Source organism: Rhinatrema bivittatum, chromosome 4 (assembly GCF_901001135.1).
Source record: "Rhinatrema bivittatum chromosome 4, aRhiBiv1.1, whole genome shotgun sequence".
In the NCBI taxonomy this organism is placed as follows: Eukaryota; Metazoa; Chordata; class Amphibia; order Gymnophiona; family Rhinatrematidae; genus Rhinatrema; species Rhinatrema bivittatum.
In genome coordinates this window covers 254,629,899-254,653,799 of record NC_042618.1, presented here as the reverse complement: position 1 = coordinate 254,653,799, position 23,901 = coordinate 254,629,899, and the positions used below count along the sequence as shown (strand labels likewise).

The window sequence follows — 23,901 nt, the reverse complement described above, 5'->3', positions numbered from 1 at the left end:
ATTGTATACACGAGTAATAAACATACAAATGCAATATTAGAAAACTAGGCATAAATCTTAAAAACAACAGAGAAATATATTTTCAGGCATTTTAGGATCAGTGTTTGGCTGTTTTGCCTTATCTTTGATTTTCTTGCTGCTTTTTTCTTCTTGTCAATGCCTTCCAAAAGAAAGGGGAGGGTGAGGTTTTACCCTCCTGAAACCTCTATCCATCTGATCAGCAACTGATCACCTCATACACCACCTCGCTGACTAATTTTCAAGAAGCAGAGGAGCCTGATAGAGATGTGAATCGTGTCCTCGATCGTCTTAACGATCGATTTCGGCTGGGAGGGGGAGGGAATCGTATTGTTGCCGTTTGGGTGTTTGAAGTATCGTGAAAATCGTGAAAATCGTGAGCCGGCACACTAAAACCCCCTAAAACCCACCCCGACCCTTTAAATTAAATCCCCCACCCTCCCGAACCCCCTCCCAAATGCCTTAAATTACCTGGGGGTCCAGCGGCGGTCCGGAACGGCAGCGGTCCGGAACGGCCTCCTGCAATTGAATTGTGTTGTCTTCAGCCGGCGCCATTTTTCAAAATGGCGGTGGAAAATGGCGGCGGCCACCGCTGAACGACTTCCTGCAGTCGATCTCCTGCCGGCGCCATTTTCCGTACGGAAAACGATTCGCGGCAGGAGATCGTTTTCCGGACCCCCGCTGGACCCCCAGGGACTTTTGGCCAGCTTGGGGGGGGCCTCCTGACCCCCACAAGACTTGCCAAAAGTCCAGCGGGGGTCCGGAACGACCTCCTGCAGTCGAATCGTGTTGGTCTATGGCCGCCGCCATTTTCCGCCGCCATTTTGAAAAATGGCGCCAGCTGAAGACAACACAATTCAATTGCAGGAGGCCGTTCTGGACCGCTGCCGTTCCGGACTGCCGCTGGACCCCCAGGTAATTTAAGGCATTTGGGGGGGGGGGTTCGGGAGGGTGGGGGATTTAATTTAACGGGTCGGGGGTGGGTTTTAGGGGGTTTTAGTGTGCCGGTTTTCCTGCCCTCCTCCTTCCCCCGATTTACGATTTTTTGACAATAAATCAGGGGAATTGGTATTGTATCGTGGCCCTAAAGATTTTTGATGATTTAAAATATATCGGACGATATTTTAATCGTCAAAAAACGATTCATATCCCTAGAGCCTGATGTCACCTGCAGTGTAGGATTAAGGTGGGCATCTGCACCAAAGGTGTCCTTGATCTCGCTCGACCAATGGTTTCCCCTGGCACAGCTTTCACTTCCATCAGCCAGCCTCGCGGCACTTAGCAATGATGTTGCTGGTGCAACCGCGATAGAGGGGGCTGGCAAAACATAGAGACAGCCTTACAAGAAGTGGAACTGCCACTATATGATCATTGGGGTGAGTTTTCTGTATCTGCTCAGCCCCCCTTTTCACATTTTTCAACTCCTGCTGGGGTGGATGTGACTGAGGCGGCAGCTTCTTTGAATATGGCCCAAGGAGATTTGTTGTTATGTAGTAGTGGGCTTTTGGTAGTCCCTACTCGTCCCACATTCTTGACTCTGGATTCACTATGGGAGTTGATAGTTGGCTTCAGAACTTCCTAAGTGCCTGTTCCTTAAAGATTGATACTCTGTCTTCTAAATTGGAACAGATGGGGGCGACAAATACGATGGAAAATTAGTTTCCCTTATAAGTAAAGTCTCAAAAACTGAAGCAGACATTAAGAACATGTAAGATTTTCAATCTATTTCAGTGAAGGACTGAACCACTCTGTCTAGAAGGATTGAACAATTGGAAAATAATGCCTGGCATTTGAACCTACATTCTTTGAATTTCCCCAAGATTAAAGGAGAAATTCCTGATATTACCTTAAAAAATTATTTCTTGGAGGTGCTAAAATTTCAACCTGAACATTTGCCTTCTATTAGTAAAATATGTTTCCTTTCTTCACTATCTCCTGGAAATTCTAATATTCACTTTCAGTCTGGCTGTCCTAATTTGACCAATTTTCTAGAGAGTTCATCACCTGAAATTATTGAATGTGCTACTTTGTTGGTTTTATTTTGTTTCATCATAGGATGTGAGCAATGTCACATGTAAATATTTCAGGAATTTATCCTTTTTAATTGACAGCCAATAGGTTCATGTGTTTCTTGACATAGCACATGTTATACAAGAAAGAAGAAGGGCTTTTCTCACATATATATAAGAGGCTATTTCATTAGGATATTCCTTTTCTCTCCATTTACCTTGTAAATGTTTAATCAAATATTACAATGAATGTTTTTATTTTTTATTTTTGCTCCTGAGGAATTAAGGTCAGTAGAACACCCACACACATCACCTTAATCAAGATGTGTGTTTTTTATTTTCACTCACCACCAAAAAATAAGATACTGGCAATCATTGCTCAGGGTTACCACCTGAACTTTCTCGCCCTGCCACCGAATTCCCCACCTCTACCGACGTGGAGAACATCCAAACATTCCATTCTTCTGGATCAAGAGGTCTCCCTCCTTCTCCAGTCAAGGCCAATACAGATAGGAATGGACATGATTTATCATACCCACCAATGAATATTTTTTATGAAACTATGTTACCGTAACTTAATGGTACCTGTTTAATTGATATAATTTAATACAGTTAGCAATATTAATTTATGTGCCTTATTGTAAACCGTTGTGACGGTATCTAGCTTAACGATGGTATAGAAAAGATTTTAAATAAATAACTAAATAAAATAAGGACATTTTTGGATACCAAGAGGCCACTAACTTCTTTCCCTAGGGAAGTAAGGGCTTCAGGTAATTTATTGTCTGCTGCATGCTATGCTAGTTTCTTTTTTTTTTTCTTCTCTTTTTGTATATTTCTCCTTTTAGTTTTCCGGCCCTTCCTCAGCTGTTGACATTTGTATGAATGGATAAAGATTTGATATTGTGTCTGTTAACTACTTGTTTTCTATTATTATATATTTCTTGGTCCATGTATTTCCAAGCAAAGTTTATTCTTTGTATATTTTTGAAATTCCATAAATAAAAAGTTAAAAAAAATAAAAATGTATTTTCAATGTATGTACAAATTAAACCATAACTTAAGTAATAATTCTGTTCCATAATTTGTAGTCCTACAATCTAAATTTTCTGGCAAAAGACATCAGTAAGATTATTTTACCTATTACAAGATATGTCATGGATAAAATAGCATTTTATCAAACTGAAACTAGAGAAAGTAATTTGTCATGATATCTGATATAACATATGCCCCTCTACCATGGGTTTCTTTTTTCTATATTACTGAGAAGGGCAATCTGCATTTATTTTATGATCTCCTGTGAATAGATTTTGCCTTCCATTCATTCTGTTAACTACATCATATGGCCTGCTTTATCTGCACTCTTCCTATGTACTGATTCTGATCCCATATGCTAGAAGAGAACACAGAACATGTGCTGCATTCATTGAATAAAAAGAATTTAATTCTACTTGAAGTTCTAAGTGGTCTGGCAGCAGGTATGGATGTATTAGAATAAATAACTGAATAGTTGTTTGGCTAGGATTCTGCATAAGAACATTCTCAGTTATTTTGTTTTAAAAACACTTCAGTTAAACACTTTACTTATCAGTAATAATGTGCCTTAGAGCACTTTGATAACACTACACTTCAGATGAAGCTGGAGATGTTTACAATAATTTAGTGTTGCCATTCAACTGATGCTTACAATGAGTTTAATGTTACCATACATCTGAAGTTTTCTTGCTGTCTCTACCACACCTTTTCAAAAATATTGATAATTTCTTTTTTAAATTATATGGTGTCTGAACAGAAGATAACATGAGGGTACCAATAAATGTTACTGTCTTCCCTAATCACAAAGGACATGAACTGATGCTGAATGGCGAGAACAAATTGAGTCTTACGAAACAAATTGATCGGAGCATGCTCAGTTCAAATATATTCTGCCAGTTTCAGAATAACCTTATGTCCTATTATCATGGCTATCACAGAAAGGCAGACATTTTTCTTGATTTTTTTTTAATCCAAGTGAAAAATGTTGGTGAATCTGCAACTCATGATAAAACACAGCACATAAAATTTCTGAATTAACTAACACTTTGATTCCCCTTTCCTTCTTTATAGCCTCTCCAGATATAACAGAAAATAGTTCCAATCTGGTTTAGAACATCTCTAATTTTTTACGTGGGTATATCCACTGTTTCATTAGTGGTAAATAAAATCATGGATTTTTTTAAAGATTTTGCTCCTAATGTATATTTCCTTGCACAGTTCAGCTCTGTCCTACCACAATCATTTAGCACTTTCTATATTCCTATGTGTTTTTCACATTCCCATCATGTCCTGCTTATGTTATTACTGATCATTCTCTATCATCTTCCAGTTCCCGCCAACAATTGCCAATTGTCTATATCACCACTACTGTACTTTCCTTTTTTTTTTTAAAAGCTCCTGAAATTTCTTTTTGGCCTGGGTCAGCACTGAAGCTGATTACATTTCTTATTCTTTTCTCGGTTATGGTCCTTCTTCTGATCTCCTCTGTCTTATTAGAGTATACGCTAAACCTGCATGGAGTGGCAGTTGCTACTTTAACAGAAGGCTTGGGGGTGACCTGCATTGTTAGACAGTTGCTACCCTAACAGAATGGAGAACCTGCACGGAGCGGCAGTTGCTGCTCTTGTCAGAGGGCTTGGAGATAATCTGCACTGAGTGACGTTTGCCCCCATGTCCAGCTTGCTGGGCAAACTGGATGGACTGTCTTCTTCTGCCAACTTTTACTATGTTACTATTTCCATTGGCATCAATTTTGTTAACACTTTTAAGGTGGTTTGGTATTAAGCCTAAAATCATTATAATGAATGTTTTATATTTTAAAACTTTTCATTGGAAGAAAAGTTTTAAAATATATAAAACTAAAATGTGAAGATAGTATACATCCAAGCTGTAAAACAGATTTAAAAATATCAGGCACTGAGAGATCTTCATGAAAGTCAAGAAGTTGTCAAACTTTTATATAAAATAGCATGGTGCAGTCCAGAATATAAATGAATGATACAATTAGTAAGGCAGTTTATAGATATATAATTATATAGATAATGTCCAGATTTTAAAAAGTAAAACAAGGACAATGGCAACATTTATCATTCTTAATGGCACTTCCAAACTGCTGAAAAGCTAGATTTGTGCAGAAATGAATGGGCAGGCAATTTGTGGCTCCATGTTGAGAACTAAAGTTCATGTGTATATCTGTAGATTGCCCATGACTTTTTAATGGGTTGCACTAGGGATGTGCATTTGTTTTAAACAAAATAGACAATGGAAACAAAATTGTCTATTTGGTCTTGTTTCCGGAGCACCCCAAAACAAAAAAAAAAAGATGAAATTTCGTAAAAATTAGTATTTCGTGTTAGTGTGCACTAGCGGGTTAGTGCATGCTAATTGGATATTAGCACACACTAACTATAGTTAGTGCATACTAACTGAAAATGTTACCATTAAGTTACAAAAATGTCAATTGAGGGAGCAGTTTGCTAGCTAGAGGTATGGTGCTGCATTTCCATTGGCTGTTTCCTTAATTGCTTGTGTTGCCAAAGATACAAGGTGGTATTTGTGGGGGGATGGCCCACAAACACCACCTTCAATCTTGGAAGCACAAACAAATAACTAAAGAGACAGCCAATGGAAATGTAGAAACATACCTCTGGCTAATAAACCATTCCCCAATTGACACTTTTTAATTTATCCTTAACATTTTCAGTTAGTGTGCACTAACTCTGAAATTAGGGATACTCGAAATAAACACCCCATGAACCATTTTAAAAATGAAATCAAACAAATAACAATCCAAAACAAAAACAACACGAAAAAAAATCAGTGCACATCCCTAGTTTGCACTGTGCAGCTTGTCATTATGACATGGCACAGGTACTCACTGGTAAGCCATGCTTTCTATCCTGATGAAAGTGTTTTATTTCTTTAGGGAACCACAGTAAGTAGGAAGAGATCCATAACCTAAGTTTAAGAAAGACAATTATAAAGGAATATTAACTATCTACTTACATATGAATATACATATTTATAAATATGTTTTTTATATTATTTTATACAAAATATTTTACATACAACTATTTTTTCTATCAGATATTGGGGATAAATTGAGATATCTTTATATTATAAATTACTATTTATAGAGGATGACCTCATAATTGTATTAGCTTATTACTAATAAAAACATATAATTATGAGAATTATTACAGACATTTCATGAACTGAGGACGCTTTAAAAGCTCTCCCAACAAATTCCAGAGCTTTATTGTGCGTTGAGTGAAAAAGAATTTTCTCCAATTAGTCTTAAATGTGCTACCTGCTAACTTCATGGAATGCCCCCTAGTCCTTCTATTATTTGAAAGGGTAAATAACCGATTCACATCTACCCGTTCAAGACCTCTCATGATCTTAAAGACCTCTATCATATCCCACCTCAGCTGTCTCTTCTCCAAGCTGAACAGCCCTAACCTCTTCAGCCTTTCCTCATAGGGGGAGCTGTTCCATCCCCTTTATCATTTTGGTTGCCCTTCTCTGTATCTTCTTCATCGCAACTATATCTTTTTTGAGATGTGGCGACCAGAATTGTACACAGTATTCCAGGTGCGGTCTCACCATGGAACGATATAGAGGCATTATGACATTTTCCGTTTTATTAACCATTCCCTTCCTAATAATTCCTAACATTATGTTTGCTTTTTTTGACTGCTGCAGCACACTGAGCCGACAATTTTAAAGCATTATCCACTATGATGCCTAGATCTTTTTCCTGGGTGGTAGCTCCTAATATGGAACCTAACATCATGTAACTACAGCAAAGGTTATTTTTCCCTATATGCAACACCTTGCACTTGTCCACATTAAATTTCATCTGCCATTTCAATGCCCAATCTTCCAGTCTTGCAAGGTCCTCCTGTAATGTATCACAATCTGCTTGTGATTTAACTACTCTGAATAATTTTGTATCATCCGCAAATTTGATACACTCACTCATTGTATTCCTTTCCAGATCATTATATATATATTGAAAAGCACCGGTCCAAGTACAGATCCCTGAGGCATTCCACTGTTTACCCTTTTCCACTGAGAAAATTGAACATTTAATCCTTCTCTCTTTTTCCTGTCTTTTAAGCAGTTTGTAATCCACGAAAGGACATCGCCACCTATCCCATGATTTTTTAGTTTTCTTCGAAGCCTCTCATGAGGGACTTTGTCAAATGCCTTCTGAAAATCCAAATACACTACATCTACTGGTTCACCTTTATCCGCATGTTTATTAACCCCTTCAAAAAGATGAAGTAGATTTGTTAGGCAAGACTTCCCTTGGGTAAATCCATGTTGACTATATGCCATTAAACCATGTCTTTCTATATGCTATACGATTTTGATCTTGAGAATAATTTTTACTATTTTTCCCGGCACTGAAGTCAGGCTCACTGGTCTATAGTTACCCGGATCGCCCCTGGAGCATTTTTTTAAATATTGGGGTTACATTGGCCACCCTCCAGTCTTCAGGTACAATGGATGATTTTAATTATAGGTTACAAATTTTAACTAATAGATCAGAAATCATCCGGTCCAAGTGATTTGCTACTCTTTAGTTTGTCAATCTGGCCTACTACATCTTCCAGGTCCTCCTGCTCGTCTAACATTGCTGCCTGGATATCCCACTGCCACTTGAAACTCAACATGGCCAAGACAGAGCTCCTTATCTTTTGCCTCAAGCCCACTTCCCCTCTTCCTACTTTCTCTGTTTCTGTGGATAACATGTTCATTAGGGATGTGAATCGTTTTAGGACGATTAAAATTATCGTCCGATAATTTTAATATCGTCTTAAACCGTTATAGAACACAATACAATACGATTCTAACGATTTATCGTTATAAATCGTTAGAATCGTGAGCCGGCACACTAAAACCCCCTAAAACCCACCCCCGACCCTTTAAATTAAATCCCCCACCCTCCCGAACCCCCCCCCCCAAATAACTTAAATAACCTGCGGGTCCAGCGGCGGTCCGGAACGGCAGCGGTCCGGAACAGGCTCCTGCTCCTGAATCTTGTCGTCTTCGGCCGGCGCCATTTTCCAAAATGGCGCCGAAAAATGGCGGCGGCCATAGACGAAAAAGATTGGACGGCAGGAGGTCCTTCCGGACCCCCGCTGGACTTTTGGCAAGTCTCGTGGGGGTCAGGAGGCCCCCCCACAAGCTGGCCAAAAGTTCCTGGAGGTCCAGCGGGGGTCAGGGAGCGATTTCCCGCCGCGAATCGTTTTCGTACGGAAAATGGCGCCGGCAGGAGATCGACTGCAGGAGGTCGTTCAGCGAGGGTTCCGGCGCCTCGCTGAACGACCTCCTGCAGTCGATCTCCTGCCGGCGCCATTTTCCATACGGAAAATGGCGCCGGCCATACGCGTATGGCCGGCGCCATTTTCCGTACGAAAACGATTCGCGGCGGGAAATCGCTCCCTGACCCCCGCTGGACCTCCAGGAACTTTTGGCCAGCTTGTGGGGGGCCTCCTGACCCCCACGAGACTTGCCAAAAGTCCAGCGGGGGTCCGGAAGGACCTCCTGCCGTCCAATCTTTTTCGTCTATGGCCGCTGCCATTTTTCGGCGCCATTTTGGAAAATGGCGCCGGCTGAAGACGACAAGATTCAGGAGCAGGAGCCCGTTCCGGACCGCCGCTGGACCCGCAGGTTATTTAAGTTATTTGGGGGGGGGGTTCGGGAGTGTGGGGGATTTAATTTAAAGGGTCGGGGGTGGGTTTAGGGGGTTTTAATGTGCCGGTTTTTCGATTTTTCGATTTTTAACGATTTTTAACGATTTTTCACGATATTTTACCCCCCCAAACGGCAACAATACGATTCCCTCCCCCTCCCAGCCGAAATCGATCGTTAAGACGATCGAGGACACGATTCACATCCCTAATTCATACTCCCAGTCTCTTCAGCCCATAACCTAGGAGTCACCTTCAATTCCTTTCTCTTCTTCTTTAGACATATCCAAAACTCTGCTAAAACATAGTGTTTCTTTCTCTATAACATTAAAAAAAATATCTGTCCCTTCCTTTCTGAACACACTTCCAGAACCCTTATCCACTCTCTCATTTCCTTCCACTTAGACTATTGCAACCTGTTTCTTACAGGTGTCCCATGGAGCTATCTCCTCCACTACAATCTACCCTAAATTCAGCTGCATAACTTATCATTTGCAAATGTTACTACATCTATATAAACCCCTCTTCTGAAGTCACTTCATTGGCTCCCTATCCATTACCACATACAGTTCAAACTCCTCTTACTTACCAAATGCTTTCACTCTGCAGCTCCTCTCTACCTGTCTGTACCCCTCCTTGTGCACTCTGCTCATGAACAAGTCACTCCTATCTATGCCCTTCTTCTCTATTTAAATTTCTGCCTCTGTGCTTTCCATCTGGCTGTACCATGTGGAGGATCATGCTTTCTCTCTTGCCTTGTTTAAATCTCATTAAAAAAACACCTTTCTAAAGCTGCTTTTAAATCTTAAGCTGGATTTTGCACCTTTAGCCTCATTAACTAATTTTAACCATTTTCTTACTATATGAAACTCCCCGTCTCTTGACCTATATGTTTGTCCTGATTAGATTATAAGATCTGTTGGTACAGCGCTGTATATGTCGAGTAGCAATATAGAAATGTTAAGTATTAGTAGTAGTAGTATCTTCCTAAGACATCCATATATTTCTTTTTTTTAACAATAATTTTTATTAACGTGAAAAGTAAGGATGTTAACACAAACAGGTCATCAAGCAGAGTACAGCAAGCTAAATAAAATATTTAGGTTTACAAAGTACACTTCACTATAAACTTTGTCCATTGCCATCCACTAATTTTAATATCAACCCCTCCCCCTGTTTATATTCACAAAACATACCACACACACACTAGGCACACACCACTTCAATTCCACATACCAGCTCATCACCATTAGCAGTAGTCTAGTAATACATACCAATATAACAATTTAAATTATACAAGAGAGGAAATTAATTCAAACTTCTTTTGAAACCTTTTCCCAAAGTTGAAAGTATCCGTTTTGTTTTAACAGAGCTTTATAATCATGAATTTCTTTCCGCCGTATCAATTCTATGGTTGCATGATTTAACATGACCAGTTTCCAACCACTGAAAGTAGGAAGGTCATCGTTATTCCAGTGAGACAAAATGATTTTCTTAACCAGAGTGATTGAGACAGCAATGTCTGTCAAGTGAATTAAAATATATCAATCTGTCATTCCAAGTTAAAGGGTTCCTCAGCATTTTTTTCAATAAATGTCAGTACTTGATGCCAGAAGGTTTGCAACTTATCACACTCAGTAAACATATGGCATAAATCACCAGCTAGATGTTTACATTTCAGACAAATGTCTGACTCCCACAAATGCATTTTAACCCCCAGTGCTTTAGTAATATAAATGTGATGTAGTATTTTAAATTGAATTTTAATTGAATAAATAACAGTAAATCACCATGAAAGCAGCACTAATATCATCATTATCCAATGTTGGCCTAAGGTTTGTACCCTATAACGTTGCTAGTCTCTCTTAATGAGATGTGCCAGTATGTTGTTTAAAAGTTGTTATCCATATAACTATTTTATTAAATTTGGGAATAGTGTCAAAAACATTTTCATCATCATCGGAGATAGTGATTCGACTAAGATCACCAGTACACACTTTTTGACAATAATGCCTAATTTGTAGATAAGCAAAAAAATGGCTGGAATGAATCTCCCATTGGTCTCTTAATTGTTGAAATGAATACGTACAATGTAATTCTGGATGGATCAAAGAATTTAAACAATAAAGCCCCTTCTTCTCCAATAAATGAACACTAAGCTGTCCAGATCAATAGGAAAATCTCTGTTTCCCATAAAAAATAAAAAGGGAGAAACATTGTATGATTTGTGCAAATGCTCCCTCCATCATTTCCACACTTTCCAGAAAGCAAGAACCCAGAATTTAGAGAGGTTCAATACCTGTAAAATATCTCTGGGTAGGTACAGAATATTAATAAGCTTGTAGGTTCTGTGACCACTTCTCTAGCAGTCATTCAACATCAAATTTATGATTCGGTGACACCCAGTCTTGAATATAGTGCATAAGACATGCTGCATTATATATTCCTAAATCAGATACAGCCAAACCTCCACACTTATTGTCACTCAGAATATCTAATTTTAAACAAGCCTTTTTATTATCCCAGATAAAACAGAGACCATAGTTCTAAAAGATTTGAATTCTGAATTTTTTAATCATATTGGGATCATTTGTAGGCAATATAAAATTTTAGGAAGGATGACCATCTTGACCACCACACATTGACCCATTATATTTAAAGGGAAAGATGACAATTTATTAAACAAAACTATAAATTTCTGTAAAACTTCCATAAAATTGTATTTAAATAAATCTCATACTGTATGTATTAGGCATTAGCCAAATATCCACATAATGCATTTTGTCTAACATCTACTTAAGAAGGAAAACATGTTTCCCAACTATCCCATAAGGATGGATCTAAAGGGAAAGCCTCCAATTTGCCATAATTAATTTTGAGACCTGAAAGTGATTCAAACATTTTGATACAGTCAATTATTTCTGTAAGGCAGGACTGAGGGTTCCCAATAAAAAAGCAGCATATCGTCCGCAAATAGGCTGATCTTGACTTGCATTCTCATAGTGAAAATGCCTTGGAAAATGGGTCCATTTTGTAATGTAATGGCAAGGTGTTCCAGAGCCAGCACATATAATAATGGGGACAAGGGGCAACCTTGTTGGGTTCCTCTGCACAAAGGAAAGATATCACAGAGCTCACAGTTTACCAGTATTTGAGCAGTGGGAGTGGCATATAGCAGTTGTATTCACCTCATAAATTGTTCACCAAAATTATATTGCCTTAAAATACACCAAAAATATAAGACCATTCAACATAGTCAAAGGCCTTTTCAGCATCTAAGCTAAGAAGAAGATGATAATTTCTCTCATCTCCAACCATATGAAGAACTATTAAGGCTTTCAATAAATTGGAAGAGGAATGACTTCCTATAATGAAGTTGGTTTGATCAGAAGGCACTAAATAGTAAATATAAGAATTGACTCTATTAGCTATAACTGCTGCCAAGATTTTAATATCTTGGTTAAGAAGCGATAAAGGTCTATGTGAGTCTTCATAAAAAATATCTTTACTTGGTTTTGATTACAAGAGCACTGTAGCTAGATTAGGGTTGGTTTCAAAATGACCAGCTTCTTGAGTGACAACAAACATGTTCTTTAATGGAGTAAGTACACTATCACCCAGAGTTCCACTCGAAATCCATCTGGTCCTAGTGATTTACCAAGTTTTAATTTAGCAATAACTGCTCTAATTTCATGTTCCTGAATAGGGGAATCTAGCATTGCTTTATTAGCATGATTTAGTTGAGGAAGGATGACATCCTGAGAAAAACCTCTGTTTTCTCTTCCAGCAGTTTCACTTAGGCCTATATGCCCAAATAACTTCATCTCATCCTTTGACTTGTGCCGCACATCAAAGCAGACTCTCTCACTAGAGGATTCCTCACTAGTATACAACTGTTGAAAAAAAGACTCAAAAGCTTTTAAAAACACAGGAGTGTAACCTTCCTGATAGGACAATTTGGTCACAAAATGTTTAGCTCTAGAGTTTTAAATCAAATTTGCAAGTAGTTTGCCTGATTTATTGCCCCATTGAAAAAGCTTATATTGAAAATATAAGAGGTTTTGCTTAGCCCTAAAGCTCAGCAGAGCAACCAACTCCCTATGAGTATGAAGCATCTGTTGCTTAGTATCAGAATCAAGCAATAAATAGTGTATGGAGTTGTTTAGAATGTGAAAGCAGCTTGGTGAGCTCCAGAATTTTTGTAGAGCACTCATGACACTGTTTAACCAGGTAGACAATAATTTGACCTCTCAACACTGCTTTAGTTGAGTTCCACAAAATAATGGGATTAGTGTCCATGGTAGAGTTATGCAGATTATATTCCTCCCGATGTTGTTGCAAAAATTTAACAAAGTGTTGATCATGATAGAGGATTGCTGGCATTTTCCATCCCGGAGCTCTATTTGCTTTAGTCAAGAATGTCAGCTGCATTTTAATCATAATATAATCCAAGAACATAATCTCTGACAGTTCACAAGACTGAACTTTATCAAACCAGGATTCAGCTACCAAAATATATTCTAAACCAGAATAGTCATTGTGAACACGGGCATAGAAGGGAAACTCTTTATCCTCCAAATGCAATAACGCCAAATGTCAGCTAAGTTTAGTTCCTGATAAAGGAAACCTATCCCACCATCTGCTTGTTTATTTTTTTAGGTGTCTTGGGAAATAAACAATCAACTGGTGGATTGTCTGTGAGGTTGAAATCCCCTCCAATGAAGGGATAGTTCTCTGGCATGGAAACCACCATGGTCGCTAATGAAGTAAAAAAAAAAAAAAAAAAGGATGAGAATAGTGGTTTAGCACATATATGTTAGCCAAAATCACTTTTACTCCAAACAGAAGAGATGGCTGAGGGGGGACATGATAAAGGTCTTTAAAATCATGAGAGGTCTAGAATGGGTAAATGTGAATCGGTTATTTACTCTTTCGGATAATAGTAGGACTAGGGGGCATTCCATGAAGTTAGCATGGGGCACATTTAAAACTAATTGGCCAATGCACAATTAAACTCTGGAATTTGTTGCCAGGGGATGTAAGTGCAGTTAGTGTAGCTGGGTTTAAAAAAGGTTTGGATAAGTTCTTGGAAAAGAAGTCCAATACCTGCTATTAATCAAGTTGACCTCGAAAATAGCCTCCACTATTACTAGCAACAGTAGCAAGGAATAGACTTAGCTTTTGGATACTTGCCAGATTCTTATGGCCTGGATTGGCCACTGTTGGAAACAGGATGCTGGGCTTGATGAACCCTGGGTCTGACCCAGTATGGCATGTTCTTATGTTCTTATGACGTTCCAGATCTTTAAGCTGACACTCAAATTCAAATGATAAATATTTATGTAACAAAATGGCCACTCCCCTTTGACGAAGAGAAAAAGAAGAAAAAATACAGTGGCCCACCCACTCTCTCTTAAGTTTAATATGCTCAGCATTGTCCAAGTGTGTTTCCCATCAAAAGGCAAAATCAAATGTATTTGTTTTTAATTTATTCAATACTTTGTTCCTTTTTATAGGTGAATGCAATTTGTCTATATTAAGGGAGCACAATGTCACATTAGCCATTTAACCTAAAAACATTAAAGGATTTTTATTGGCCCGTGCACGTAAAACACAGGGGTTATGCGCGTGGCCGGGCCTTGCGGTTTACCCCTGTTACGTGCACAAGAGCCGGGCCTTGGCAGTGGGGCGGTCTGGGGGGTGGGGAGGGGCGGTACAGTGGCCATTTGCCACTGTGCTGGGGGATCGTGCGCTGGCAAGATGCCAGTGCATGCAAATTGCTCCTGCTCCTTTACAGGAGCAAAACGTAAGTTTAAAAAATGGGGGGGGGGGGGGGGCTAGGATAGGGATAGGGGTGGGTAAGATAGGGGAAGGGAAGGGGAAGGGAAGAGGAAGGGAGGTTAGAGTAGGGGGATAGGGAATTGGTGAAGCTCAATGATGCGTCGCCGCACGAATTTGCTAAATTATACCCCCCTTGTCTGCACCAACTGGGATTTTATAAGATGTGCGCACGTTATAAAATCACATGCTGGGTAGCATGCACACATGGATGCATGTGCGTTCTTTCTAAAAATCTACCCCTAAGGGAGAATTTGAGCAGTATAACTCTATTTGCAAGGACCCCCTAGTCTGGATCCCCTCTCCAAAAGAAACACAGAATGAAATATTCATTATGTTGTTTCTAGAAAACAAGAGATCAAAATAGCAATTAGTCACCATTCATTCATACCAGAACATCCAATACCAAACAAACACATTAATCTCAATCATTCACTCACCAACAAAACTCTCAACTCTTAATACACAAAAATTAAGATGAAAGTAGAACAATTCCCAACACCTTGGCTCAAGCGCAAGTGTCTGTTTCTCCAGTACTAATGTGGTTTCTTCTCTTGGCGTCTAAGATCAACGACCCGCTCGGTTCCAAGAGTCTCCTGAAGACAGCGGTGTACAAAACAAATGCAAGGTTCAAAATCCAGTTATGCACACAAGGGGTCTTGTTGGTTGCTGTTTGAGTCCAATTTCCCATCACCTCTTTCCATTGAAGCAGAGAGACTGATGGAGCTGTATCAACAGTATGAAGGCTTATTGGTTAAGGGTAGTAACTGCCACACCAGCAAGTTACCCCCATGCAGTATTTTCTTCATTTTATCTTCTTTCTAATTGCCTTTTCCTCTTTCCTCCTTGAAGCAGTGAGTAATGTTGGAGTTTGGAGTTGTATCAGAAGTATCAGGCTTATTGGCTAAGGGAAATGCTTTTGGTTTGATTCATCTTGTGCCGGTCCAAGAATTTCACCCCTAGCGGCACAATACAAATGCCCCTGGCCATCCCTCTTAATAATGGCTCCCAATTCTGAAAACCAACAAAATAGAACCAGAGTCCTATTCCATTATTCCTAGCTGAAGTATTCAAGTGACCGGCCTGCTTTGAGCACTCTAATTTTTTCAAAGTAAATGCTTCGTACCCCCAGGACACTCAGTCAAGAGCATCAAGGAGGCACCGAGAGGCAGGCGCTGGGACAGGCGGTAGCTCACCTCGTGGCGGACCGCGCGCACGATCCCAAGATCCAACTACGAGCTTTTTAACTTCAGCACCTTAAATATACGCTATTGGAGCTGGAAGTACCATGGCTGCTGGCACCAGATTTGCCACGGAGATGGAAGGGACTTTTCAGCTGAAAGCCGGCCCTTCTGTTGCCTGCCTCTGTGTTTCCAGCCAGGTGAAGCAGGGCAGCAGTGGAAAATAGAGTCACGATACTCTTAGGCGTTAGAATGAAGAAGAGAGGAGAGGCCCACAACGAAAGCACTATCAGGCCACCCCAGCCTTCTCTCTGCCCTCCCGCTATGCATGGATGAGGCGCTGTGAGGAGCAGAAAGAGGTGAGCCAGCAATGAGGCCAGAACAGCTGATGTGAGGCAGCAGCGGTGAGTGCTCTCAATCAGCGCCACCATGGTTTTAAAAAAAAAAATGAAAATGAGTTGTAAATGGCATTGGGGCCATGAGAAATCCCCAATGTGAAGAGCACACAGTTCAATGACGTCATGTGCCTTGGGGAAAGGTTAGCTTCTGCAGTGGCTCCTCCTCACATTGTGCTCTCTGTCACTGCTCCTGCTGCTCTCCTGATGCAGCTTGATGCTGTCACCGGCTTAGCCCCCTTCATTGTCCTGCTCCTTGATCCCACAACACACTCTGTTTCTGCAAGAAATAGTGAGGTTTGAGTGTCCTTACAGGTAGGCAGGCACACTGAGCTTTTGCCTTACATGCCCTGAATAAGCTTGTGTATGAGAGAGAGTCAGTGAGCATATGACCAAGGATGAACTTGTGTGAGCAGATGAGAGAGACAGAGGATAAAGTCTGTGCACACCCTCCTCACCTGACTAATCCACAATAATATCAGCGTGACTGGAATCTAAAGTTCCAGGTTTGGAGAGTGGGGATTTTTTAATCCTTATTCAGTTTAATTATTGGGCGTTACTTGATATGTTTGCTGTTTTGAAATATGTTATTAGTGTTTGTGAAATATTTTTTGAGTTTTTAATTATTGGTTCAATTTATCAGCGGTTTTGAAATATTTTTATTAGTATAGTTTTACTATTATGCTTAACTTTTTATTAGAGATGTGAATCAGAACCGGAATCGGAACCGATTCCGGTTCCGATTCACATCGTTAATTTTTTTTTTGTGTGGCCCGATCGCGGTTTTGTTTATCGGCTGCGCCCAAGCCGATAAACAAAAAAACCCACCCGACCCTTTAAAACTGTCCCTTAGCTTTCCCCACCTTCCCAAACCCCCCCAAAACTTTTTACAAGTACCTGGTGGTCCAGTGGAAGTCCCGGGAGCGATCTCCCGCTCTCGGGGCCATCGGCTGCCACTAATAAAAATGGCGCTGATGGCCCTTTGCCCTTACCATGTGACAGGGTATCCGTGCATTGGCCAGGCCCTGTCACATGGTAGGAGTAATGGACAGCCGGCGCCATCTTTAAAAATGGCGCGGGCCATCCAGTGCTCCTACTATGTGACAGGGGCCAGCCAATGGCACGGATACCCTGTCACATGGTAAGGGCAAAGGGCCATCTGCGCCATTTTGATTAGTGGCAGCCGACGGCCCAAGAGCGGGAGATGGCTCCCGGGACCCCCTCTGGACCACCAGGTACTTGTAAACAGTTTGGGGTGGGGGGTTTGGGAGGGTGGGGGAAGCTAAGGGAACAGTTTTAAAGGGTCGGGGTGGGTTTAGGGATTGTTTTGGTGTGCCATTTTTCCTGCCCTCCCCCAAAACAATAAGAGAACCCCAGGAACAAAATCATGGGTTTCTCTTATCGGGAGCCCCCGATTTCTGACAATTTTGAAAATATCGTCCGATATTTTCAATCGTCCGAAGCCCGATTGTATGTGCACTGCATACAGAGTCAGTTTTTTTGCAGTTTCCAGTTTGGTTTTTGTCTGCACATTTCTATTTATACTTTATGGTGTCTTCATTCTAAATTTGATAAGGGTCTGTCTGTGTTTTACATGTGTGACCACAGTGAGGTATTCTGTTAGCAAGTAGTTTTTGTATAGGGGTCTATAGCAGCTTGGCTTAGTTTGTTTTCCTAATAAGTGTTTTAGGGCCAAAAATCAAGCCAGAGATAACAAAGGTTGGAAAATGAGCTGCTGTATAGTGAATACTAATAATGCAGTTATATGAAATATTTTGGGACACAGTTTAAAATCCCTGACTTGGACATGTCTCCCATATGAGAATAATTGGATTTTGTTGGCTAATTTTGTCTTTTTCTGGCATGTAATTTAATCTCTTGTATGTAGTACTTACCCACCAATACAGAGGGTTTTGTATTGTGTTCAGAAATATTTTCAGCTGACAAAACTTGAAGAATGTGCTTGAAAATAGATTAGTTTTCCTCTGGTGAACACCCATTTAGCTTATGGAAATCCCTTTGAAAATTGCCTTCCCATCCCCCCATATAGTAGAATAATGTATATAATGTATATAAAAACCCATGCTAAATCAGGCATGCATATGCCCACTTGCATGCACATACAAAATATATCCATGGGATGATACTGATCATTTAGATATTATCACACTATTTACAAACAAAGCTATCATGTTCATAGGGGCCATAGGGGTTCATAGGGAATCCTTTGAAGTGATGCTAAGTGTGCTGGAAATAGGAAAGCGGTCATGTCCTCAGAGCTTCTCTCCCATCTGTTTCCTCAACTCTCACGTAATGTGGTCCTCCCAATCCCTCTCACACCTACACATCAACATTGGGACTTTGGATCTGCACCTCACCCCCCACATCCCTCCAAACGTCTCTCCATATGTCAGATCCCCAAGTTTTGACTTGAAGGAGAGAAACCATCTACTTCCTGCCAGCATTGTTGCTGAAATGGACATGGTGGCAATTCATGACGTTTTTACCATCCTTTAGGGACTCAGCCCTTTAGAGTTTTAATACTTCGGAGCAAGGTCAGCAAGATGAAAAGTAACTTATTTTGCAGCATAAAAATGGGGTGAATTAGATTTACAAGGGCTGAAGATGAATCTTTAACCATATTCCCCTTTCATGTAAAGGTGCGATTTGAGAATTATTTTTCTTCCATAGGGGTTGATGCCCCACAATTTTTATTTTTTTTTGGTCTCTAGAAGATGAATAGTAGTAAAAGCAATCCTACATAGTAACTATTATGGGAGATAATTGTAGAAAAGAAAATATGTATTAAGAGTATCAGAAAACCACAGGCTTGAGGCTTACAAAACTGAACAATGGCTCATAATTGAGCTCTCAATAACAGTGCTCTGCTACTAAGTGTCAGATGACAGAAAACACACCTGTTTAATGCCTGTTAAGATGCAATTACAACACCAATACCATTTTGACTTAAGTCATCAACAGTACAGGAGAATCTGAAGATTACGCCTGCCCCATTTGCATCAGGGGATGGGGCAAGTTCAAGAGTAAGGAAGGCCCAAAGGGGTGGAAGAGGTAAGATGAAGATGCAGGGAGAGGGGGAGCCTGAGGTGCACCCAAAACAATTTTACATAGGTTGAGTGGGTGGAGGTGAGGAGGAGTCCAAGCCCCCAACACCATTCTTTTTGTTTTGGGTTTTTTTTTCTTTTTTTGGAAGGCAGGCTTGGTAGTCTGGCCTGCCGTAGGTAACATGGCTGTGGGCTGGCTTCCCATGGACCTCTCACCCCTTCTTTAAGGGTCCCTTCCCGGTGTTACTAGGCTTAGATTTGGTACTTCATTTACATTTTAAAGGTTCATTGGTAGTTGGCGTTGACACATGATGGGTGTTGACATTTTCTCGTGGGAATGTAAACCAAGCTGGGACCTGCGTGATTCCTAGTTTGTTAATTCCCATGTGGATGGTACCAGGGGGCGGGGGATCCTCTCCTTATATAATATACATAGAGACTTATTTTCCTCCTTCTGCACCTTTTCCCAGTGCAGGCTTGTTTCTTTTCCTTCCCTCTCTTTCACGGGGTAATTTGCAGTCTGTTACTTTGTTGGTTGGTGTGTGTCGCGGTTGGAAGATAACCCGAGTCCAGTTTAACTATGAGTATTCAACTGTTATGATCATGTAATAAGTATATTGAAAGGTGGGGGACTTGCTACATCAAGGAAGAGACAGTTCAGCAGGTAGCCAGCCATCTCGTGATTCTTTTCCTATTGGGATGTGGCTGAGTAAGAGATTTTGAGGGGAGTGGGTGGTAGAGGTCTGCCGTTGCCACTTCAGAAGCTGGGGTTGGCTGCAGCTGGGATAAGGCGTGCATCCCCGAAGCTTGGCACAATAAGGTTAGTGATAAGAAATTAAGGGGGGGGGGAGGGGTCATTCATCAAATCATGTTAGGGCCTTATCGCTCTCCCTAACACCCATGATAATGCCATAATGCATGCGATAAATACCACATCGCGAAATGCGAATGCAAATTTCAAAATTGTATTCAAGAGGGAGGTGTTTGGGTGGAATAAATGGAAAGGAGGGCTGGTTAACACTGTGTGCGATAACATAATGCACACTATCACAGGATTTAATACCAGAAATAACTACACCTTTTTTCTTGGTGTTATGCCTGCAATAGCTGTGCATTACAGCTGAAACGGGATTAAGCGCAAATCCAGGTTTGAGAGAGGAGGGGGAAGAGAAAGAGTGAACCTCTGTGGAAGCCCACTGAAAGTTGAACTATTTATACCACTGTTATAGGGGGCACTAGTAACTCAGGGTGAGGTTTGTGGAGTGAATTGGGTTTTGGGGGCCAGTTTAACCTGCACAGTCATATGTACAAACAGCACAGTTACCATCAGTGAAGAATTAATGTGATTTGGAGTGATGAAAGGTGAAAGATTAGTAGATTTGTATCATGTTCTCTCTACCTCTACCTGGCCCCCAAAACCCAACTCACCCCATAAACCTCATCCCGAGTTACTAGTGCCCCCTATAACAGTGATATAGTTAACTTTTTTGTCTCTCGCTCTCTCTGATAACCCTAAGTAAGGGTTATCATCAGTTAATATTGAATTGTGATCTTTGAGCTTGGGTTGTTTTGAGGTGTTCAATAGAATGCAACCTTGATTAACCTAATTATCCTGTGTGTGTGTGTGTGTGTGTGTGTGTATGTGTGTGTGTGGTTTGCATCTGTTGGGGAGAGGACCATGGGTCCTCTCATGTTATCATTCATTCATTTTGTTTATTTCATTACAAATAAACAAAACATACTAAACCACTAATGAAATGAAAAATATGGGGGGAAAGAACTCTAAAATGAGAAAAAAAGTTGTGCAATGCACACCCCTACATTACTGTAGGGGTGTGCATTGCCTGATTAGCTGACAAATATGCCTGATTAGCTGACAAATATGAAAAGACAGAACTGCACCCTGTTGAAGGAGAGACACAGGCTACCTTAAAGCTTTGTTTATGAGGTCATGCAGAAACCTCCATGTGTGCATGTATGTGTCTCATGCTAAATGAAAGGAAAATGAGCCCAAGGTTCAGCTGCACCCAGAGGATCCCTCAGGTCCACCTGTCTGATCTCATGAGCTGAAAAAGAGGTATCTGGTGTGTGCAGGAGGACGACCCTCCGTAAATACTTCATGCCTGCCACTTTACCCACAGATATACCCACAGACACTTTTTCAAACATGTGAAAAAACCTTTAGACACTGATATATGTACTCCTGCATGGGATTAACATAAATCTGAGCCAAAATACTTAGGGGTATGCACAGATATATATGTATTTTTTTCATTTTGTTTTTTGTTTTGATTATTTTTAGGGGTTGTTTGATTTATTTTTATTTTTTTTAAATGAAAAAAATAAATCAACAAATGAAATAGAAAAACAGAAAAATAAACCAAAAGGAAAAAAATATTTTGGATCCCATTGAAGATTAAAAAAAAATAAATCCTCCTAGGCCTTTCCTCTGATCCCATCTAACCCTCTCAAACCCTGTTATGATATTTTTCTTTTTCTTCAAGGGGCAGAAGCGATTTCCAGTCACTCCTTCCCTGCTGGTGGTCTAATTAAAAATGACATCAGCAGACAGAGGCCAGCAGCATTGTTAATTTATTCCATACAAAATGGCATTTGTCTGGGTCAGGATCTGGCCATTTTATCTGGGTCAGGATCTAGCCTTTTCCATTTTATGTGAAAAACATTAATTATGGCAGTGGATGTGGTCTGCCAGAAAAGTGAAAAACAGGCATATTTATCTGTGATGCAATTGTCCCTTAGAGAAGTATAGAGGTGCTGAAGATGCAGTAAGAGCAAGGCCAAGAAAAATGAGACTTTTTTTTTTACCTTATCTTTAACTTTCTGCATTCAGTCGAGCCCTAGGTGAGACTTCCATACTAAAACATTGGCTTTTAAATTTCTTCTACTGATAAAGTGTTCTTTTTTTCTACCATGCATGAAAGAATTCTGAATTTCTATTATTTTCTCTATTGATTTGCATAGAATTGGATCTTTGTAAGAATTTCTAAGCATATTTAAATTTATTTTTTTATAGACTGACTTTTGATCTGAGATATCACATTGGTTTACATTCAGGTACTAGAGGTAGTTCTCTATCCCCAGAGGGCTTACAATCTAAGTTTTGTACTTGAGGCAATGGAGGGTAAAGTGACTTGCCTGAGGTCACAAGGACTGACAGCAGGACTTGAACCCTAGTCTCCTGGTTCATAGCCCCCCCTGCTCTAACCATTAGGGTATTCCTCCTTCCTAACTGAGGAAGAATTGCAGTTGATAGGGGAGAATGTACTTTTGGTTTCTTATTTTTAGCTTGAGATAATACCACTGTGAAAGCATTCATAGTGGACTTCATATTAATTTCTGGTTGCAACTCTGGAAAGGGATAATGAGGATCATATATATGAAGCTGAAAATGAAGTATGTCATTCAGGGTGAAGGCTGATCTAAAGAATTAAATCATGGAGGTTTATGTGGCTTGCATGAGATGTTCAGGGATACTGGCTTGCTTTTTGTTTTTTTAATATATATAATTTTGTTTGCTCGATGAAAATGACTATTAACTGTTGGCCAGAAATCTTTTGAAGTCATAAATTAGAGTGAATTGAGCCTGCAGTTTGTAGCAGGTTTTGGCTCATTTTTCAAATGAATACAATTACATTATTACATTGTGACAGCGTGCTGAATCAAAATGAATTTTCTATATTCATTCTCTACTTGTCACCTCTTTACAATTGTCATAACATTGGGCTTACCTACAGAAGCCTCACCACTCCCCATATTGAAATGATAGTGTTAATGTTGTTTTGTATCTCCGGTGGTAACAAGATATAAGACAAAGCTATGGGCATGTTTCTTTTCTCTAGGACAGTGGTCCCCAACCCTGTCCTGGGGGCCCACCAGCCACTTGGGTTTTCAGGATATATCCACAATAAATATGCATGAAAGAAAATTTGCATGCACTGCCTCCATAACATGCAAATTTTCTCTCTTGCTTATTCATTGTAGATATCCTGAAAACCCGACTGGCTGGTGGGCCCTCAGGACAAGGTTGGAGACTACTGCTCTAGGACAATCAAACCTCTCCTTAAACAAAGCAGAATGGAATCCTTGCAGAATATAACAATATTGTTCCATGGTGAAGGAAAATTTAATTTAAAACTTTCAACCTTTGCTGATTTTACACATATTTCTGTATAATTGATCTTTTTCAGAATCTTGTGGCAAGTTCTTATCCTACAATGTGTTTTTCAAGTTCTGAATATCTTTGGTACCATAGATGAGTTACTTAATAACTGTCAGTGAAAAAAAACCAAACCATACAGTTGCCCACTGTCATATACAAAATTACAACAAAATAATGAACTTTCCTTTGGATGCTCATATAAGGCCAGATTTTAAATACTCCTCGCACTTAAAATACGGCCTTTAAGTGCGTGGCCAGGACTTGTACACGCCGAGCCTATTTTCAAAAAGGCCTGGCAACGTGCGTAAAGGCCGGTACGTGCATAGGCGCCGGCCTTCCTGCAAGGCGCGGGCCCGAGGGCATGTTCTGGGTAGGGAGGGGCGGGCCGGGGGTGGTGGTGGTCTGGAACTGCGCCATTCCTCACTGTCCCAATGCATGCAAGTTACTTCAGGTCAGGCCTTGAAGTAACTTGCAAAAG

The 23,901-nt window shown here is 40.2% G+C and overlaps 1 protein-coding gene across 5 annotated transcripts in view; it reads right to left on the bottom strand.

Moving 5' to 3' along the window:
- Window positions 1–23,901, bottom strand: part of WNT7B (Wnt family member 7B) — a 574,266-nt gene that overhangs the window by 286,536 nt on the left and 263,829 nt on the right. The window contains exon 1 of one of the 5 annotated variants that reach the window (XM_029600052.1): window positions 5,942–5,967. The exons of the other annotated variants lie outside the window; for them this stretch is intronic. Coding sequence (XP_029455912.1) covers window positions 5,942–5,952 — 11 coding nt within the window. The 5' untranslated portion in view covers window positions 5,953–5,967. Of the gene's footprint in view, window positions 1–5,941; window positions 5,968–23,901 lie in introns of those variants that run through there. 5 annotated transcript variants of the gene reach the window in all.